The 21,865-nt window shown below is 39.7% G+C and overlaps 1 protein-coding gene across 2 annotated transcripts in view; it reads left to right on the top strand.

The window, feature by feature from the left end:
• The window catches only part of LOC102939366 (AGBL carboxypeptidase 4), a 1,380,179-nt gene that overhangs the window by 11,288 nt on the left and 1,347,026 nt on the right, over positions 1–21,865 (top strand). For both annotated transcript variants that reach the window (XM_007062150.3, XM_043552774.1), the window contains exon 2: positions 19,868–19,990. In XM_007062150.3, coding sequence (XP_007062212.1) covers positions 19,868–19,990 — 123 coding nt within the window. The remainder of the gene's footprint in view (positions 1–19,867; positions 19,991–21,865) is intronic.

Genomic DNA, 21,865 nt, shown 5'->3' on the forward strand with positions numbered 1-21,865 from the left:
GTTCCATAGATTTGTTGTTGACTTAGCTGAAAACCCTAGTAGGAGTAGACTGATTGCCCTTCAGAAGGTCCCAGAAAGTAGTTTAAGGAGGTTTGCTTTTCTGTCCCAAGGTTGTCTTAGGTGTGCTCTGCAGCATTCCACTTGTCCTTCTTGTTCAATGTGTATATGGAGCTATTAGGAGAGCTAGTAAGGAGGCATGGAATGTTGTATTTTCAGTATGCCGATGAGCCCAGTCTTTCTATTTTTTCCCCCACTTGACTCAGCCAAGGCTGTCAAATATCTTACCCAATATTTGTTATGGACTGGGACAAGGATAGATGAGGGCCAGTAGGCTGGAAGTAAGCCTCGGCCTTTCAAGCAGGCTCAGGTAATCCTAGCTCCTTTTTTGTTTTTTTCACATTCTCTTTGATGAACACTCTTTGATATGGACACCATAGCAAAATGAGGACAGATACATGCGTGAAATTAAGTGGCAGTCTGTAACTTTTATTAAACTTTTAACACAAGGGATGGGCACTATCTGTCCATCACCCATACTTTCCTATACCAGGCATTTAATTGGTTCCAGTGTGGAGGTTACAGGGCTCCTTACCATATAATCCATAACGTGGGGTAGGCTTTCCTCAGCCTATCCCCCAGGACTCAGTTCTCTCTGAGTCTTATCACCCTTCCTCCCCACCCCCTGCAAGGGGCACAGCAGGTGCAGCAGAATGGGGACCTCAGCCTGTGAGGGTCACAAAGTCTGACCTTGGCCAGCAGAGGCCACAAAGGCTCATCCTATCACATGAGCCTAAGGCTCATGACCAAAATGCCAAGTCTTTTACGTCTGGGAACCGTTCATTTTATTCTCTTAACCACACTGGAAACCGTCTACAGGGGGTGCCAGCAACTAACTTCGTTGCTTCGTCCCACCCAGCCACATTGCCTGGTATCACACAATTCCTATCCAATCCATTCCCTTACAGCCGGTAGCCATATGTCAGCCCCCTCATCTGAAAAATATATGCCATCATGTCTGAAAACTTCCAGCTGATTGTAATGGGTGTCCCTATGCTGTATCACTGAATCCCCTATGTCCAGGAATATCTTGGTGACCTCTCTATTCACTTTCTTTCTAGCCTTGACAACACAGGCTGGATCTGTAGTTCTCTGCCAGACCTGCTTTGTGAACCTTTCTGACCATCCTAGCCTCACCTCCGGCCATGATTATCTAATAAAGCTAACATTAAGTTAACTCTTAAGTTAACTCATGTACAGCCCTTGAGCTCATTCTCCCCGAGGTGAATAACCAGGACGTGAGGTGGGTGCGCATTGCTTGTCAACAAGTGCAGAAGTGGCATGAGCTGCTCCCAGTGCATGCCTCTTCTGCTGAACCACTGGATTCAAACCGGTTGATCCCTGATGCCCACCTGAGATCCAGCTGCTGTCCTGGCTGCCCTCTGGAGGATTCAGTGTCCTTTAGGGTGCCTGCAAATCCAGATATTGTATATGTTCCGTGTAGCTCCTGAAACCAAACAAGCACATTGGTTAGTTACATTTTTTTTGTTCCCTGCCATTTTTTCTTCGGTGCAGACGTAAGTCCTGTAACACCTCCATTTCCAGCGCCTTATTGCCTTCACCGGCTATAGGCCAAAACCCCCTGGAGTCATTGATGTCACCGCCCTGATCCTGAAAGAATAAGTATCCAATTTTTTAAGGTCAAGACCACAGTAGCGCAAGGTTTTTCTCAGTATTCTGATGAATTGGTACCTTGTCAGGCAGTTGCCATCACCATGTATGAGCAGCAGTCCTGCCCGGAGGCCCTGGATTTTCAGCAAGGCTCTTATTGCCTTTACAGAGCACAAGTGTCCACCTGCATACCCCTTCAAAACCACCCTTTCCCTTGTGGTCTGTTTTCCAGTATCTTAAGTGCAAGGACGCTGCTCCTGCAGATAGTTGTACGGCTGTTACATTTAACACATGCTGGGACCCGTCCGCAGCTGCCATAGGCACCAGCTCACTCATTCTAAAAGTGCCAAAGAAGGCAACAACAAATGCTGCCTTAAATAAAATGGCCTCCTTCCTACAGTTGCAGACCCATGGCAGAGCCTGTACTAATTTTGTCAGGGTTTCCAGTGTTAGGGATAACCTGTCATCCCTCCAGCGCCTGCCTCTCATGGCCCACCCTTGTAAGTGTTTCCATACTATAAAATGCACACATGAGTATGGGAAACCCACCAACCTACTTCAGTAGGACAGGCCTGCTAGCTGGCAGAGATAGTGGAGGGAGCCCAATCACGGTGGGTCAAACATAACACACTCTTTTGCTTTTGTTACTTTTAATGAATAACTACCAGCTATGGAAACTTCTCTGGTTTTATGTTTTATTTCCCAGTACAGTATGGCTGGGCACTTCTCAAGTGCCTCCTAAAATAGAGGCACACAAAATTAGTGACCACTTCTGAAAATGTGGGCTTTACTGAGTTATTGAAGGGCACACAGAAAGTCAGTCCCAGAAATGTGAATAGAAGAATCTAGGGACCACATTCATCACAATAGATTCATAGATATTAAGGTCAGAAGGGACCATTATGATCATCTAGTCTGACCTCCTGCACAATGCAGGCCACAGAATCTCACCCACCCACTCCTGCGATAAACCTCTCACCTATGTCTGAGCTACTGAAGTCCTCAAATCATGGTGTAAAGACTTCAAGGAGCAGAGAATCCTCCAGCAAGTGACCCGTGCCCCACGCTACAGAAGAAGGCGAAAAACCTCCAGGGCCTCTTCCAGTCTGCCCTGGAGGAAAATTCCTTCCCAACCCCAAATATGGTGATCAGCTGAACCCTGAGCATATGGGCAAGATTCACCAGCCAGATACCCAGGAAAGAATTCTCTGTAGTAACTCAGATCCCACCCCATCTAACATCCCATCACAGGCCATTGGGCTTATTTACCATGAATATTTAAAGATCAATTAATTGCCAAAATCATGTTATCCCATCATACCATCTCCTCCATAAACTTATCAAGTTTAATCTTGAAGCCAGATAGGTCTTTTGCCCCCACTGCTTCCCTTGGAAGGCTATTCCAAAACTTCACTCCTCTGATGGTTAGAAACCTTCGTCTAATTTCAAGTCTAAACTTCCCGATGACCAGTTTATATCCATTAGTACTAATGTGGACACAAGAACAGAGCTTAAATAATTCCTCTCCCTCTCCTGTATTTATCCCTCTGATATATTTATAGAGAGCAATCATATCTCCCCTCAACCTTCTTTTAGTTAGGCTAAACAAGCCAAGCTCTTTGAGTCTCCTTTCATAACACAGGTTTTCCATTCCTCAGATCATCCTAGTAGCCCTTCTGTGTACCTGTTCCAGTTTGAGTTCATCCTTCTTAAACATGGGAGACCAGAACTGTACACGGTATTCCAGGTGAGGTCTCACCAGTGCCTTGTATAATGGTACTAACACTTCCTTATTTCTACTAGAAATACCTCACCTGATGCATCCCAAGACCGCATTAGCTTTTTTCACAGCCATATCACATTGGTGGCTCATAGCCATCCTGTGATCAATCAATACTCTGAGGTCCTTCTCCTCCTCTGTTACTTCCAAGTGATGCGTCCTCAGCTTATAACAAAAATTCTTGTTCTTAATCCCTAAATGCATGACCTTGCACTTTTCACTATTAAATTTCATCCTATTACTATTACTCCAGTTTACAAGGTCATCCAGATCTTCCTGTATGATATCCCGGTCTCTCTATAAATTGGCAATACCTCCCAGCTTTGTATCATCTGCAAACTTTATTAGCACACTCCCACTTTTTGTGCCGAGGTCAGTAATAAAAAGATTGGTCCCAAAACCGATCCCTGAGGAACTCCACTGGTAACCTCCCTCCAGCCTGACAGTTCACCTTTCATTATGACCCGCTGTACTCTCCCTGTTAACCAATTCCTTATCCACCTTTAAATTTTCATACTGATCCCCATCTTTTCCAATTTAACTAATAATTCCCCATGTGGCACAGTATCAAACACCTTACTGAAATCTAGGTAAATTAGATCCACTGCGTTTCCTTTGTCTAAAAAATCTGTTACTTTCTCAAAGAAGGAGATCAGGTTGGTTTGGCATGATCTACCTTTTGTAAAACCATGTTGTATTTTGTCCCATTTACCATTGACCTCAATGTCCTTAACTACTTTTTCCTTCAAAATTTTTTCCAAGACCTTGCATACTACAGATGTCAAACTAACAGGCCTGTAGTTACCCGGATCACTTTTTTTTCCTTTCTTAAAAAATAGGAACTAAGTTAGCAATTCTCCAATCATACGGTACAACCCCTGAGCTTACAGATTCATTAAAAATTCTTGCTAATGGGCTTGCAGTTTCATATGCCAATTCCTTTAATATTCTTGGATGTAGATTATCTGGGCCCCCTGATTTAGTCCCATTAAGCTGTTCGAGTTTCGCTTCTACCTCAGATATGGTAATATCTACCTCCATATCCTCATTCCCATTTGTCATGCTACCATTATCCCTAAGATCAGAACTAAAGACTGAGGCAAAGTATTTGTTTAGATATTGGGCCATGCCTAGATTATCCTTAACCTCCACTCCATCCTCAGTGTTTAGTGGTCCCACTTCTTCTTTCTTTGTTTTCTTCTCATTTATATGGCTATAGAAACTTTTACTATTGGTTTTAATTCCCTTTGCAAGGTCCAACTCTGCTTGACTTTTAGCCTGTCTCACTTTATCCCTACATGTTCTGACCTCAATAAGGTAGCCTTCCTTGCTGATCCCTCCCATCTTCCACTCCCTGTATGCTTTCTGCTTTTTCTTAATCACCTCTCTGAGATGCTTGCTTATCCAGCTTGGTCTACAACTCCTGCCTATGAATTTTTTCCCCTTTCTTGGGATGCAGGCTTCCGATAGCTTCTGCAGCTTTGACTTAAAGTAATCCCAGGCCTCCTCTGCCTTTAGATCCATAAATTCTTCAGTCCAATCCACTTCCCTAACTAATTTCCTTAATTTTTGAAAGTCAGCCCTTTTGAAATCAAAAACCCTAGTCACAGATTTATTGTTGTTTGTCCTTCTGTTCAGTTTGAACTGAATTAGCTCACTAGTTGTCATTTAAATATACTAAATGCTTTATTTGCAGTTATCTTGATGCAATGAAGGAAATCTCATTTAACATTTTTATAAAATGACTCAATTAGTCATAACATTATTTGGTCAAAAGTTTTTATATCTACTGAACTATAAAAACAGTAGTAGTAATCTTGCATATTCAGGTAACCTGTTGAATTACATAATTCTTAAAGGATCAAAACCATTTGAATGACATAACATGCTTGCTTGTGGTTAGGCTGCTTGTGTGATTCAACACATGATAGTGCAGTGATATGCATATCACTTAAACAATAGTATAAACAAAGTGTGCAATTAAATCGGAATATCTGCATGTCCTAGGTGTATTGTAATCAGGGCTTTGGAGCTGTGCTCCGGCTCTGCTCCAGCTCCAGGCAAAAACCTGCAGCTCCACTACTCCGGAGCTGCTCCGCGCTCCAGCTCCAGGCTCCACTCCAAAGCCCTGATTGTAACGGCAAAGCCAAAATGACCTTAGCCACTGGAGAAGTGCAGTGTTCTTATGATGATTTGCTCTTTGCATTGTATTTCATTTAAAGAAGTTGTAATAAAATGTAGGTACTTTTTGGGAAAATGTCCTCCCACGTATGGAGATGTACTGAATAATCACAAATCCCTACATGGCCAATCACATTTTACTTTTTCAGCAGAACCATTGCTAGTCAATGGGCCAGATCTGCCTTATGTTTCTTAGTATAAATCTGCAGTAACTCTGTCAATTTCATATATACTATATAAAACATACAGTATTCTGCATTTAAAGTAAACACTTTATTAATTACCTATCAAAGAACTAGAACTATTAAATTCAGCGTACCTTTTGTTTGGTTGATAGCTATGGTATCTCTCAAGGTTGAAAGAAGTAGCTGTTAGTTAGCATTTATGTAGATATTCACCTGCTATGAAAAACATGTCAAAAGTCAACTTTACAAAATGGCAAATATACAGAAACATTGTTTGCTGATCAGTATCTCTTACAGTTTTAATGCAGGCAGAATATAGCATTTGTATATGTACTCTCTGCAAATGAGAACTGATGCAACTATTACAATGAAACTAAACATGACATGTACTATGGTGTGTACTCATGGAATGTATTTTTCCACTTGAGTGAATATATTCCTAAACCAAAATCATTTTTAAAAAAGAGAGCATGAAAGTTATAGCATCATCGGGTCATTCGTAATGGATGAACTTACAATTTACACGTTTTATACAGTTGTTTAATCTGTTTTTCATTTAAAAAAAAGCATTGCTACTATAGTAACTGCTACCTCACATGGTATCTTTGATATGGCTAAAAGTTACAAAGTTTTCAGATAAACAAGTTTTAAGTTAACATATTTTGCACTATCTTAATGATAATTTTAAACCATTTTTCTTCTCCAGTGATCAACATTCCAGTGAAGATGTTCGAAACTGTAGAATCCAGCAAAAGGAGCAAGGGATATTTTTTGTCCTTTTCCTCCTCCTAACTGAACTTCATCAAAGCACACCTTGCTTCCTTCCCTTTTTCAGGAGAAGAAAAAAATGTATACCTTCCATTTGAATAAATCAGATTAGGGAGGTTGGAATTTATATCTAAAAAGTGGGAATTGGTCAGCTGCATTTGTGGCTCACCCCAAAAGAAGAATTTAACAATGCATTACCCAAGGAATTTTATTAGAAAAATAAAAGGATCTGCTTTCTTATAACCTTTGTAGAAATGGTAATCTTTATAGAAAAATTATAAAGGAGCAAAGGATAATATTTTCCTCTTTGCGTGCACATCATACAACAAACTTTTTTGAAGTCATACCAGCATTTTGTTATATTCTTCCTAAGTAGTCTAAAAGCCTTTGCAGAAATCAGAACTGCCATTATAATCTTTGCTAAAATTTTTGAAGAAAAAATTGGAAAATTGCCCTCACTTTCAGAAAGTTTGAGAATAACTTCTTACCACCAGTGTCTAACCATTATAGCCATACCATTTAATCCTTTGGCTTCCCTAGGAAGATTATGAACAAGGGGGCCAATTGTTATCCGGTGTGATTTAAAAATATATATTTTTTTTTTGTGAGGTGGGAACTTGTTTCTTAGAAACTGAAATAAGAACACCTATTTACTTCATGTAGTCCAACCTTTATAGTTATCAGATACTAATGAATTTTTGTAACTTTGAATATGAACCACTAATTTGGAAGAAAGAAAGAACTCTCTACCTTGCTCCCACCGAACAAATAAACAAACCCCCACTGTATCTCATGACCAATTCCCTGAGCCAATTACTCGTTCTTACATGGTTGTTTTCTATACTAGATTTTAGAATGATAATTTTTACTATCACAGGGGGGTGGGGGAGAAGGGAGGTCAGGAAAGTCCCTGCTGTTACGACTTCTCTTTGGTTCTGTTTAGTCTGTGCAGAAAATAAATGCTGAGAAGTATCAAATGCCTACAACTCCCATAGAAGTTTATGGGAGCTGCAGATGCTCAGTGCCTCTATCCTAAAAGTAAAAAGGGTCACAGAAAGGATATGTTTCAGAGTAGTAGCTGTGTTAGTCTGTATCCGCAAAAAGAAAAGGAGTACTTGTGGCACCTTAGAGACTAACAAATTTATTAGAGCATAAGCTTTCGTGAGCTACAGCTCACTTCATCAGATGCATGCAGTGGAAAATACAGTGGGGAGATTTATATACACAGAGAACATGAAACAATGGGTGTTACCATACACACTGGAAGGAGAGTGATCAGGTAAGGTGAGCTATTACCAGCAGGAGAGCGGGGGGGAGGGGAACCTTTTGTAGTGATAATCAAGGTGGGCCATTTTCAGCAGTTGACAAGAACGTCTGAGGAACAGTGGTGGTGGTGGGGAATAAACATGGGGAAATAGTTTTACCTTGTGTAATGACACATCCACTCCCAGTCTTTATTGAAGCCTAAGTTAATTGTATCCAGTTTACAAATTAATTCCAATTCAACAGTTTCTCATTGGAGTCTGTTTCTGAAGTTTTTTTGTTGAAGAATTACCACTTTTAGGTCTGTAATCGAGTGACCAAAGAGATTGAAGTGTTCTCCAACTGGTTTTTGAATGTTATAATTCTTGACGTCTGATTTGTGTCCATTTATTCTTTTACATAGAGACTGTCCAGTTTGGCCAATGTACATGGCAGAGGGGCATTGCTGGCACATGATGGCATACATCACATTGGTAGATGTGCAGGTGAACGAGCCTCTGATAGTGTGGTTGATGTGATTAGGCTCTATGATGGTGTCCCCTGAATAGATATGTGGACACAGTTGGCAACGGGCTTTGTTGCAAGGATAGGTTCCTGGGTTAGTGGTTTTGTTGTGTGATGTGTGGTTGCTGTTGAGTATTTGCTTCAGGTTGGGGGGCTGTCTGTAAGCAAGGACTGGCCTGTCTCCCAAGATCTGTGAGAGTGATGGGTCGTCCTTCAGGATAGGTTGTAGATCCTTGATGATGCGTTGGAGAGGTTTTAGTTGGGGGCTGAAGGTGGTGGCTAGTGGCGTTCTGGTATTTTCTTTGTTGGGCCTGTCCTGTAGTAGGTAACTTCTGGGTACTCTTCTGTCTCTGTCAATCTGTTTCTTCACTTCAGCAGGTGGGTATTGTAGTTGTAAGAACGGTTGATAGAGATCTTGTAGGTGTTTGTCTCTGTCTGAGGGGTTGGAGCAAATGCGGTTGTATCGTAGAGCTTGGCTGTAGACAATGGATCGTGTGGTGTGGTCTGGATGAAAGCTGGAGGCATGTAGGTAGGAGTAGCGGTCAGTAGGTTTCCGGTATAGCGTTATGTTTATGTGACCATTGCTTATTAGCACCGTAGTGTCCAGGAAGTGGATCTCTTGTGTGGACTGGTCCAGGCTGAGGTTGATGGTGGGATGGAAATTGTTGAAATCATGGGGGAATTCCTCAAGGGCTTCTTTTCCATGGGTCCTGATGAAGATCCATATCTATTCAGGGGACACCATCATAGGGCCTAATGGTATCAGCCACACTATCAGAGGCTCGTTCACCTGCACATCTACCAATGTGATGTATGCCATCATGTGCCAGCAATGCCCCTCTGCCATGTACATTGGCCAAACTGGACAGTCTCTACGTAAAAAAATAAGTGGACACAAATCAGACGTCAAGAATTATAACATGCAAAAACCAGTCGGAGAACACTTCAATCTCTTTGGTCACTCGATTACAGACCTAAAAGTGGCAATTCTTCAACAAAAAAACTTCAAAAACAGACTCCAACGAGAGACTGCTGAATTGGAATTAATTTGCAAACTGGATACAATTAACTTAGGTTTCAATAAAGACTGGGAGTGGATGTGTCATTACACAAGGTAAAACTATTTCCCCATGTTTATTTCCCCCGCCCCTCCTGTTCCTCAAATGTTCTTGTCAACTGCTGGAAATGGCCCACCTTGATTATCACTACAAAAGGTTCTTCCCCTCCGCCCCTCTCCCCCCCCGCCTGGTAATAGCTCACCTTACCTGATCACTCTCCTTACACTGTGTCTGGTAACACCCATTGTTTCATGTTCTCTGTGTATATAAATCTCCCCACTGTATTTTTCACTGTATGCATCCGATGAAGTAAGCTTGTGATGTAGCTCACAAAAGCTTATGGTCTAATAAATTTGCTGGTCTCTAAGGTGCCACAAGTACTCCTTTTCTTTTTGTAGAAAGGATATGCTGTAAGAGCATTCACTGGAAACTAGCTCTTGGTTTAACTAGCATTGCTTGTAACCCACTTTTTTTCAACAGGTTCTTTGCATCTAGGCCATGTGCTTTGAGAGTCTGTTAGGATATTCATGATATTCTTAGTTTGTGTATTTCCATCAGTGTGTTTCTGTTCTGAAAACACTTTATTCATATTGTCAGATAGAATGTGGCTCTTGATAGTGTTCCCTCTGTGGTTTCATGCAGTAGGTTGCAGTTGGATTGTCTTTTCTTATTTGGATTGTTTTCCCCTGCATCTGCTTCTGGAAAGCAAGAATAAATTTTTGTGTAGCCAGATATTCCTAGAAATATGAATGTAACTTAAATGAGCAGATTAGCTGTCTGAAAGTTTAGATGTGTAGATAAATCCTTTGAGGAGATGTGTGCAGTCTTGGCAAGAATCTCCTTCCATTATTGGTTAAGTGTTAATGGTCTCTCTTTTGGTGAGATTCATTCATTGCGTAGTTACTCATTTACTCTTATCCTTTAAATGAGGGGATGTAGTCTGAGATTTCACTTGGGTTGCAATACACCAGACGTTCAGTCTGACAGAGGACCATCTTACTGTGGCTATAGTGTGGCATAAAGGGTTATCTACACCTTTGCCTGAATTTCCCTCTTGGGATAGAACTAGATTAGCATATGTTACTTTGCCTAAATCTGTCTTCAGTCTGGTCTCAAATGGAAATTCTGTTACAAATTGTTTGTATATTCAAGGACCGTAGATTCTGAAGGTGGTTTTAAAGAATTTGAGTTGAGACTAGTGATAACTTCATTTTTATGGAGGTATAAGAATGAAGTCTATCATCAGCCACATGATTTAGCCAGAGTCTATTGCTTTCTCTCAATCAAAACAGGATTTTTCTAAGTTTCTGTAGGTAGCTTTTTGCAGTTTTGGGAAGATCACCTAATATAGTGATTTTTTACAGAGCCAGAATACTCTCTGGATTTAAATGTACCAATACCTTGGAACACCCCTATTTTGCCTTTGCTTTTTCAAAAGTCTCATTGCAGGTTTAATAATAATAATAAATTATTTATTAAGAAACACCTAGTTCTTATATAGTGCTTTTCATCAGTAGATATGAAAGTGCTTTATGAAGCTATTACATATATTTATCTCTAGTTTACAAGTGAAGAAACTGAGGCACAGAGAGGTGAAATGACTTACCCAAAGTAATCCAGGAGGCCAATGGCAGAGCTTGCAACAGAACCCTGGTCTACTGAGTCCTGGTCTAGTGCTCTGTCTGCTCGGTCACACTGCCTCCCAATATGTGAGTGGCACAACTCAGATGGGACACGTTTTTGATCTAGTTCATTCTAAATTGAGTCTGCACCCTAACTACAGCTGACAGGATTTTAGAAATCTGCATCACGCTGCTCTGACAGCATTGTCACCCTTACATTTCAGATGGTGCTGGCGGTTGGCTTTATAACAGCAGTTTCCATCCTGTTTACATTTTATAAATATAAAATGATCTTGCATCCTGCTTCTTGCAGACTCTCATTAGATTGTTCTTACCACACAAAAGTATGTTTGTTGTTCCTGCTGTTGTACTGCATGCCTACTTATATATAGGTAACTTCTTAAAATTTTGAGATAGACTCTTGAAAGTCAGCCTTTTGGGTAAACTGCAGAAGCAGACTAGTTGAGGAAACAATATATTGTGGAGATTGCACATCTCAGATTGGTCTGATAAATTCTTGCTCTGCCTGATTTTAGAAATAGGAAATGCTGGGAATATGGGCATGGCAAGTAAATATGGACATGTGAGTGTACTGGCACTTGCTTACCCTAACTTTTTCATGTCCTGGGAATTGCAGCTTTAACAGCATTTCTTCCATTTTCTTCAGATCACAGAGGCTACAAATTCACTGTATTTCAAAACAACATTGCTTCCTATCACATTGTATCTTTAAGTTTCTACTTGCAAAAACCCAGTTACACCATAAACAGTCTTCCAGGAGAGAGTTATTTTTCTTTCTTTTTGCTTCTCCCAACATTTTGTGAAGCCAGTAAAACTGGAATTCTAGTTCCTGGCTTCATCTGGCTAGGCTGCAGAATTATTACAATGTCCTTGTGCCATGCTGAACTGGTATCACCAGTAGTAATCCCTCCTGTCTGTCAGTGTTTCTGTAAATCACATGTTTTTACAGTACATCTTTTATTTTAAGAATCCAAAGAAAGGGAGAGCAGAACTGGGTAAGAGGTATACATTTGTTGGAATCACCTGTGTTTCTGCACACACAGCACAGGATACTGCTAGAAGTGCCCAAAAAAATCCAGAAGGGCTCAGTAACTTTCTTATAGCCAGAGAAGAAAGCCATCATTATAGACAAATAGTTCTGCATGTCTTAAACATCATAAATCCAAGAGCTGAGCAAATCAGTCTTCAGGTGGAGAAATGTTATTTATAGGAGCTACTGAAACCTGCCAGTGGACTTGGCTGAATGACTATAATGCAAAGTCAGAAGTGGGTTTGCTGTCATGGTTGGGTCTCAAAATCTATTACATTTTGTCTGTTGCTGAATGTTATTCCAAACTTTACCTATTAGGGAAGCCATTAATTAAAATGATATTTGAACTACTACCGTGCATTTTATGGATTTTGGGGGAGAATTGGGTTTGACTCAGTAATCTGAACTCAGTATGTTTGTGCAGCAGTTTCACCCAAAACAGAGTATTCCGCTTTGTCAAGACCAACCTGAACAGACACAAGCAAGACTAGTGTAATGAGACATACTCTCCACTGAAACTGCAGTGAACTTGCTTATTACCATGAAATCTGTGAAGGTCACTGTAGAGATACATATTTGACCTTGCAGAACAAACAACAGCTACAATGTAACCTGTCAAATTGAGGGACTATATTTTCTGCTCAGCACAGTGTAGAAACACAACAGATATTTAGCAGCAACAGCTCTGTTTTGCTGGTGAGACAAAGCTACGATCAATAGTAAAAAAATTCTCCTCATTTGTGTTCTAAAATTAGGATGGAATAGGATGATGAGCTAAGGAGACTGCCTCTGGTAGCTGTAATATTTGGAAGGGGATCCCTCCGAGGTTCAGCAATGTGATTTATTGTTACTTCCTCTTCACATCTCCACCTTTCCTATTGCCTATCCTGCTTTTGTGTCCAGAATTCTGGCTGCTAAAAGTGGTGCAGCTTCTTTTGGCAAATTCATCACCTTCTTTTTTATATACGCTTAAACTTACAGTGATGCTTATCTACCTAATGTAGCGTGAGTATAGCCCCTAGCTGCTAACTCCATGACGTCTGAAATTTGTCACAGCTGGAAATGGGTTATTGTTTACATTATTCAGAGATTAGCTATATTTGTTGAAGAGGCAACTTTCTCTGGAATCTTCAGTTTTTAGAAAATAGAGTAAGTTGTTATATTGCCATATGAATTTGGTAGCTTTTAACTCTAGCAAATTCTGTATGCAGTGGTGGTGTAGCTGTTTTGGTCCCAGGATATTAGAGAGAAGGTGGGTGAAGTAATATCTATTACGTGAAGAAGAGCTCTATGTAAGTTTGAAAGCTTGTCTCCCTCACCAACAAAGTTGGTCCAATAAAAGATACTTCCTCATCCACTTTGTCTCTCTAACAGATGCTGTGATTTCAGCCTTCATTTTCCTTAATAAACAGGCCATGGTTTTATTCTCACAAGTTGGAGAGAGGGAAACAGGCCGTGAGTCAGTTTTCAACTTTCTTCCTCCATCTGCTGACCTCCTTCTTCGTATGGCTGATGTCGATGTAAAGGAACAACTATAATTTTACATTAAGATGGTTAAACCAGATAATTGGGTTTAATCTGGGTGACCACAGTCACCCACTGGAGAGTCTAATTTTCCAGTTGTGCAGCAAGTATCTAAATCTGTCATGATTTATGTGGAAGCAGTATAGGGTTGCCCATGAGCTTCACGAGAGATCAAAGCCAGGGATCTTCTGAGCTGCGTCTTTCACAAGCCGTGCGTTTGTGACTTCTTGTGAACTCCATTCGGCTTTTCAAGCTTCATCAGAGCTGAAATTGCATTGGCAAAGGTTAAACGCATGGGTCCAAAAGGCCTAATGCGACTTCAAGCAATGGTGAGGGACATTAAGGACCTGGTAGATGGGAAGATGTTTGTTTTCCAGGATCCGCTGGAATTCCTGAAGGGTTGAGGCATCGTGGTGAATGGATGGAGGAGCAATGTGTGACAGCACTGAAAGCCAAGGTGTTGGAATCAACTTGAGGGTTCCAGTGATGCACCACATTGCAGTGTTCAGTTGGATATCAACAAGTCCAGTAAAAAGAAAAGGAGTACTTGTGGCACCTTAGAGACTAACAAATTTATTTGAGCATAAGCTTTCGTGAGCTACAGCTCACTTCATCGGATGCACTCAGTGGAACAAGTCCAGTGTGACTATTTCTGGCCCATACCAGAATTTCCTCATCATCTAGGCCCCTGGTGATTCCAATGGCTGGCGAAACTCTTCACCAAAACCATGGAATCCAGATGCATCCCAAAAGCCTGGCAGGAGACAACAGTCATTGCCAAACTCAGACCGGGCAAGCTGACCGATGACCTGGGAAGCTATAAGCCAATATCACTCCTTGCATGACCTAGAAAGTCCTGGAACGTATCGTGCTCCAGAGGATCAGTCCTCTCGTTGAGTCAGTGATCCCTGAAGAACAAGCTGGATTCCGGTCTAGGTGCAGCTGCTGCGACCAAGTTTTGGCCCTTGTAATGCACATCGAGGCCAAATTCCAGAGGAAATCAAAGACTGGCGCAGCCTTTGTAGACCTGTCATCAGCCTACGATATGGTCTGGATTAAAGGCCTGATGCTGAAGCTTGCAAGAATCGTCCCCTGCCTGAAAACACTACGTTGGCTAAGAACAATGTTGAGCAATAGGTGGCTACATGTCTACTTGGGTGACAAAGTCAGTTCATCTCAGATCCTCAACAGTGGACTGCCACAAGGCTCAGTACTCTCATCAGTGCTCTTCAGTGTCTACATGAGCAATATGTTGCCAACGAAGTTGTGGAAATTTGTGTGTGCAGATGACCTTGCCCTGGCAACTCAAGCAGCCACCGTGAACATTCACTTTGAATTGGGACCTCAACACCATGGAGGAATATTTCTGGAAATGGATGCTCATGCCAAAACCCCACAAAACAACAGTCACTGCATTTCATCTTGATAACAGGAATGCTAAGCATACCCTGAAAGTGACCTTTTGCAGCAACACTGTGACACCACTCCAACCTATCTGCTGATCAATGGTGCATGAGACCAGGACCAGAAACCTACGTGTGTTTGCCACATAGTAGTGCAGAGTACAAGCTTTTAGGTCACTGGTCTGGCTCCTTCATAACAATCCAAGGATATGAGGAGATAAACAGGAATATAGTTTAGGCATGCTAGATTTAAGTATAATGGTGTTTTAGTACATAAACTAAAATGCAGTTTTATGCACTAGGAGAATAATTCAAGGTAATGTATGTCAAAGTGTACCAATGGCTAATGCACCTTGAGTTTTCAAAGTTCTGTGGTTATCGATCAAACCAGAAAAGCATTTTAAAATGTTATCAAAGTCCTGTGTATGGGACAGCACATAGTTTCACAGCTTCAGGAGGAGAATATAGTTTTTGAGGCACAATTCCGCCATAGCTTCCCTTTTCCAGTGGAGGAGGCGAGCATGCTTGATCAGGTCTTTACAAGTTGCAGATTCCTGTGTATGTTGGCCAACACATGGCGGGGGGGGATCCATAGCTCCATCTGCTCCCCAGTCTCCCTGCCCATCTGCTCACAGCTGGCAATATTAGAAATACAGCCCCTGTTCTCACTCCTGCACTTGTACCCAAGAAGCAGGATCTAATCAACCTCATAATGCTTATTCCCTTACTTCCTCTTATTCTCATATAGAGGTGGAACAAAGTTTACCCTTTTATTTTTAACTGTGGATTATCGATTTTGAGGAAAATAATATCAACAGTGCTACTGCGTACGATAGAGTATAATAAGTAAACCATGTACATATACTAATTTTATGTACACACAAAAACGTTTTGAATGCCTCAGAATGTTTATGGGCAGTAATTAATTCTAAAAAAATACCCTTTAAAAATTGTAAATACAAATAGATTCTGTTAAGAAATAATAGTATGCAACATTTCATTTATAAACATTAATCTTTGTTTTTTGAGTGATGGTAATGGAAAAATAGATTTAAGTTCTATTTTTTCTCCTCTGCTCCCTTAATATCCCTCAAAGAAAATAAAATTTCTTCCCTAGCTAGGAACTTATATGCCAAGTGTTAGCATGGATCTCTCTATATATATATTATATAGGATTTATAAACCCTGAAAATATGGGCTTATAATGGAAAGCCTGACAGACTCTTTAACTGCGGTGTCACTAATACGTTGCTGTAATTTGTAACCTCAGCTAAGGTGTTTTGGCTCAAGAGGTGGAATGCATTTTTGTATGTAAAGGTCAATTTTAATTAATAAGCTGTTTTCATCATTCAGGGCCAATATGAATTACTTGTAACATTTGTGTGAAATAGTTTTCAATATAAAAATAAAACAAATTGTGCTTTATGTCACATTTATCATCCCCATAACCCATTTAAATGTCAAAAAATCAGTGCACACCAAAAGTCTATTTCTAGAAGCCTCAACAGGCCTATTTATCAGGGTGATATAAGATATTATCATCACATTATTTCATCATGTGCCTTGTGCATTTAAAGATATACTTATTTATTTTAGTTTTCTCTGATATAAAAATAGTTTTTCTGTTAAAGATTTGTTATCTAAACAGTACTAAAAAAAGAGGCACCAATGTCAGAAGAGTGAACAAATAATTATAAAGTATATAATTATAATCCCTCCCCACTCTGATTTTTTATGAAATAGTATAAAACAATCTTGCATCCTTCGTATTCATGTGTTTATTTTAATATTCAGTTTTCCCTTTTTGTTTTTTAAAGACAAAACCAAAGAAATCAAATGCAAAAACCTTTGGTAATAATATGTTATGGCTAAGCATTAATATGCACAAAAGTCAGAAAATTAAGTTACAGTTCTCACAGCAGCCATTGTTAAGTCTACTTACAGTATTTTGTATAATTTTATATGCTGCTTAAAATTCATTTTATTACTGTGATATAATATAACACTTTATACAAAATACAAAAAGTTTTTTCTTTTTTGAACAATAATGCAATATTTAAGGAAGAAAAAAGAAATAAAAGAGAGAGTAGATGGGGAAATAAATAAAAATCAGAATAAAGTAGAGAAGAGGGGAAGCTGATGAACCAGGTTTTGTCTTAAATGAACATTCAAAATTGCATAGTCTTAAGAGTTTAGAAACACGGTAATGCAAGAAGAAACTTAGGGCAGAATGGATACAGAAAAAGAAAGAGAAAAGGAAAAAAGTGTGTGGGAGGGAACAGCAAGAGATGAGTACATTCTCCTTCTATTGGGTACAGAATAGAAGAGAACAGTACTATTATATATTGACAATATCTATATAAACAAGCTTTAGGGGACAAGATATATGTTCCCTGTGTATATGGGAACAAAGAGGATTTCACAATATTATCAATACATTTCTTAACCAGACCTTTAATATAGCTGGTATGTCAAAAAGTTCTCCAACATTTCAAAATCCACTGGCAATCAAGCTGGTCTATCTGGATCATTATATGTCTGAGGCTTGAAGCCATCCTATACTTTCAGTCTGGCAAGGTATCAGGAGGCAGATTTAATATTTGTACTGTAAAGTATATTTCTAATTGGAGCAAACACTGCCACTTGTTCTGTGTTTCCAAGCAGACATCAGGGTAAGAAGAGATATCAAAGGAGCCTTTGCAGCCCTTACAGGCTTTGCACAGGATTGATTTTCTGTCCTGGTGTTGCATCAATTTTACTATTATGTGTTTCAGTCTGTCACCATTAGGAAGGCTGAGTATGGGAGCTTAATCTGCCCTTTCAGTTTCCAAAGTAAAGTTTCTCAGGAAGGGCCCAAAGAACTCTCAAAATAAGGAGGGGTGTCTTGCATGGGGCTTCAGTTCCCTCTGGCCTTCCAATGACTTGCAGATTACACCTATGGACCCTATTATCCACAACCTTCAGTTTATCAGCAATTCAGGACTGTATGACCCTTAGCTGTCTGGACCTCAGCATTCTCCTCTTCCTGGATCCCAGAGCTAGTACCCTGGGTCTCTACCTCCAATAGGCAGGTTTCAGATATATCTTACATACTTTTAAACTCATACTGGTTGTAAATGTGAATGTACTAATTTAATGTGTGTGGGATTACGTGTGTAAATTTAACACCAATGTGATTTAGTTATGCTCACTTGGAAAAAAACTAATTATCTAAAATATGTTCATTTTGGATATTAACGTTGCATTCATGTATTTTTCTGCAAAGAGCATACTGGGCCAAAATCAGCTCTCAATAAAATTTGTAGCATCCCCTTTGGAATCAGTCGGGTTGTACTGAGGTAACTACAACAGTGTCAACTTTGAGAATTCAAAAATCATGAGTCAGGCCTAAAATAAAATTATGAGATTGCCTTAAAAATCATGGGTCATGAAATTCTCACCTAATCACATGAATCCCGGATCTGGGGCTTTAAGAAAAAGTTGACTATCATGAGACTTGCAATAAAATCATAAGAGTTGGCAACACCGTAATTGAGAGTAAAAATTAGCCCACTATATCACACATATTGTAATGAACCTGCACGCATTTTACTGGACATTGTGTTACCAGTGAAACCTCCAGCCAGTGAAGTTCTCCATAATCACAACATTGGAAAGGGCAGTGTTGTTAGAGGGGACTATAAGGAAATTGGACACTGCATTATAGCATGGATATTTACGAATGTTCTGCAAACAGCTGTGGAGGGTAGGGTCAGCATAGGGATAGGCCTGGACCAGACACAGGTTCTGGACAAAAGATTTAACTCAGGTCAAGACATCTGCAAGCCACTGTATGGTTGCTTCTAAGAGAACGGTGGCCTGGAGTGAGTATCTATGGCACTAAGCCAAAGGAGCCCCACCTTCATACCCTTGTACTGGACTGCCCTTAGAGGCTGCTGTTGGTTGTGTTTACCTCGTTTTGTGTTGTATCTTAAAGAAATTGTTTCTTGGGGATTTGCACTGTATGTAATAACTCTAATAAATAAATCCTCTGGTTTATTTAAAGTGTGAGAGAGTTTTTGTGAACCTACCAAAAGCCAGAACCTCAAGAGCCTAGTGCTTAAAATGTCTACAGTGCTTGCACCCAAGTGTGCAGTATACCTAATATACTACCAAACATTAGAGGGGACTGGTGTACCAGAGCACTCACAGTAACACTCTGCAATGGCATTGGTTAGATCAGTGGTTCCCAAACTTGTTCCGCCACTTGTACAGGAAAAGCCCCTGCCGGGCTGGTTTGTTTACCTGCCGCATCCGCAGGTTCGGCCGATCGCAGCTCCCAGTGGCCGCGGTTCGCTGCTCCAGGCCAATGGGAGCTGCTGGAAGCGGCGCGGGCTGAGGGATGTACTGGCCGCCACTTCCAGCAGCTCCCAGTGGCCTGGAGCAGCGAACCGTGGCCACTGGGAGCTGTGATCGGCCGAACCTGCGGACGTGGCAGGTAAACAAACCAGCCCAGCAGGGGCTTTTCCTGCACAAGCGGCGGAACAAGTTTGAAAACCACTGGGTTAGAGTATACAGTATGGTTTGAAATTCTGGTTTCTTAAGGAGAGTTGATTTCTTTGGGCCATTTTATAAAAGGAGGAATTTACATGTACTCTTTGGTGGGGCCTGTTAATATTTGAAACTTTAATAAATGACATAATCAGGATAACAAGTATTTTAGTGGAATATGTTTTAAAAAGAAAGTGCATGTATATGGGTGCACATGCACAGTTAATGAAAATACAAAAGCACTGTGGGAAAAAAATCCCTCACTCTTTTTTAATAGTTTTGTTTTCTGTTTAATACTCCTATATTTATTTTCTTTTTTTATTGTAACAGGTAGTGACCTAGGAAGTGATGATATCATAGCAGGGAATGTAAGCAAATATGCCGTTCTCCCAGCTGGTTACTATGGACAGCCTAAAAAAGGACATCTTATATTTGATGCCTGTTTTGAAAGTGGTAAGCTCCCTCAGTGTTACTGTATATGTTACTGAACTGAAAGTGTACAGATATTTATAATATTACTCTGCATCTGTAGAAAAAATAAATTGTATCTTAAATTTGTGAAAGATTTGTTTCAAATATAACTTCATTTACTAATGTGAATAGTCCCATTGACTTCAGTGGGATTGTTCAATGAAGTTAATGGGAGTATTCATCTAACGAAGAGACCTCATTCAGAGTCCACAGAATTCAATGAAAATTTTCTCATTGTCTTCAGTGACATTTGCATCAGGCCCAAGGTGAGCATGATTTTGCTGAAATCTTTGTTGCAGCATGGAAGTACATAGACTCGTAGGACTGGAATGGACCTCGAGAGGTAATCTAGTCTAGTCCCCTGCACTCATGTCAGGGCTAAGTATTATCTGAACCATCCCTCACAGGTGTTTGTCTAATCTGCTCTTAAAAATCTCCGGTGCTGAAGACTCCACAACCTTCCTATATATTTGACTTTTATTCTTTCAAATGGTTTGGAATGAAACACTTTTAGATTAAAATTAAACTGCTTTTTTAATTAAAGATGTCTTGTCAATTTCACTTCCAGGTTCACATGCACAAGCACATATTGCAAAGTTTGGGTTGCATAATTTTACAGGGGAATATTTATTTATCTGATCTTAGGTTTTATAACTTAAAAGTTTTGACCCCATTTCACCTGACTAAATTTCTTTAAATTTAAGTCTTATTTAGGGCTCTAATGGCCTTATCCTGAACTATTCAAATTAATGGAAGCTGTGCCGTTAACGTCAATGGGTGCAGGGAATGTACTGCAAATTGAAAGGCAAATTATTTTTACAAATGTTATATTTAGGGTGTTAAAGATGAATTTTAACTCGGTTCATGTGTATATATATATTACATAATGTATTTTAAAATTTTGTGTTACATGTATGCATAAGACTCCAAATTTTAGCTTAAATCTGTTATTACTAGCTTACAGACACACACAGCACTGTTAAACACCATATGTACAAAAGGCATTTGGCAGGCTAAGCTATGGTTTCCAGCATGGTTTATGTGAGAGGTGCTGGTAATGCCAAAACTACTAGTGTCTCCTAAAATAAGCTTTTTATGAAGAATTAGGTCCCTCTGGGTGGAATACTGGCTGCCAGTTTTTAGATAAATATTAAATTGAATTATTTAAATCCATTGATTAAAATTATATAAAAAGCGTAAATGTTGCAGTGGATAATATAGAATATCTTTCTTTTTTTTAAAACTATGCCTATGAAGGCTCAGAAAGTGCTTAAATACTATATTCAATAAATTTAGAGTATGTGTCTTTAGAATATATAAACTGTTGTTTGATCATTGTTATAAGTTTATGATTCTAGAATCAGAAAATGGCAGTATAATTTATTAAACTAATTGGTATAAGCTGAGAAATTCGTTAAATTACTGTGGAATGAAAAGGATCAATAGTACCCTGTTCTATGAAGTTAAAATGTTGATAATTAGATGTGTTTAATTCCACTCTTTAGAAATTGGAATTAGTTATTCTTAAACTTTAAAAAAATTTAATTCCTTGCAAGAGGTGGCAGCTTTCATACTTAATGTATGGATTTTGACAATTTTATAAAAGGCAGATGATAGATGAATTATAGGATACTTCAGATGATTATTGATAGTGGTAAAATTTTCTGCTCCCTTCTAGCAATGCAACACCATTAGTTAACCATTAAAATGCAACGTGTGGTGCAATAGCATGTAAGAACCTTGGGTGCCACTTTAGTAGAGGTAATAGTTCAATGCAATTCATCCTCTTGGGATTTCCTATCCGCTGTGTAGTAAATACTATAAAATTCTTATTGATTTGAAAATGGTCCTGTGGTA

Source organism: Chelonia mydas, chromosome 8 (genome assembly GCF_015237465.2).
Source record: "Chelonia mydas isolate rCheMyd1 chromosome 8, rCheMyd1.pri.v2, whole genome shotgun sequence".
Lineage (NCBI taxonomy): Eukaryota > Metazoa > Chordata > Testudines > Cheloniidae > Chelonia > Chelonia mydas.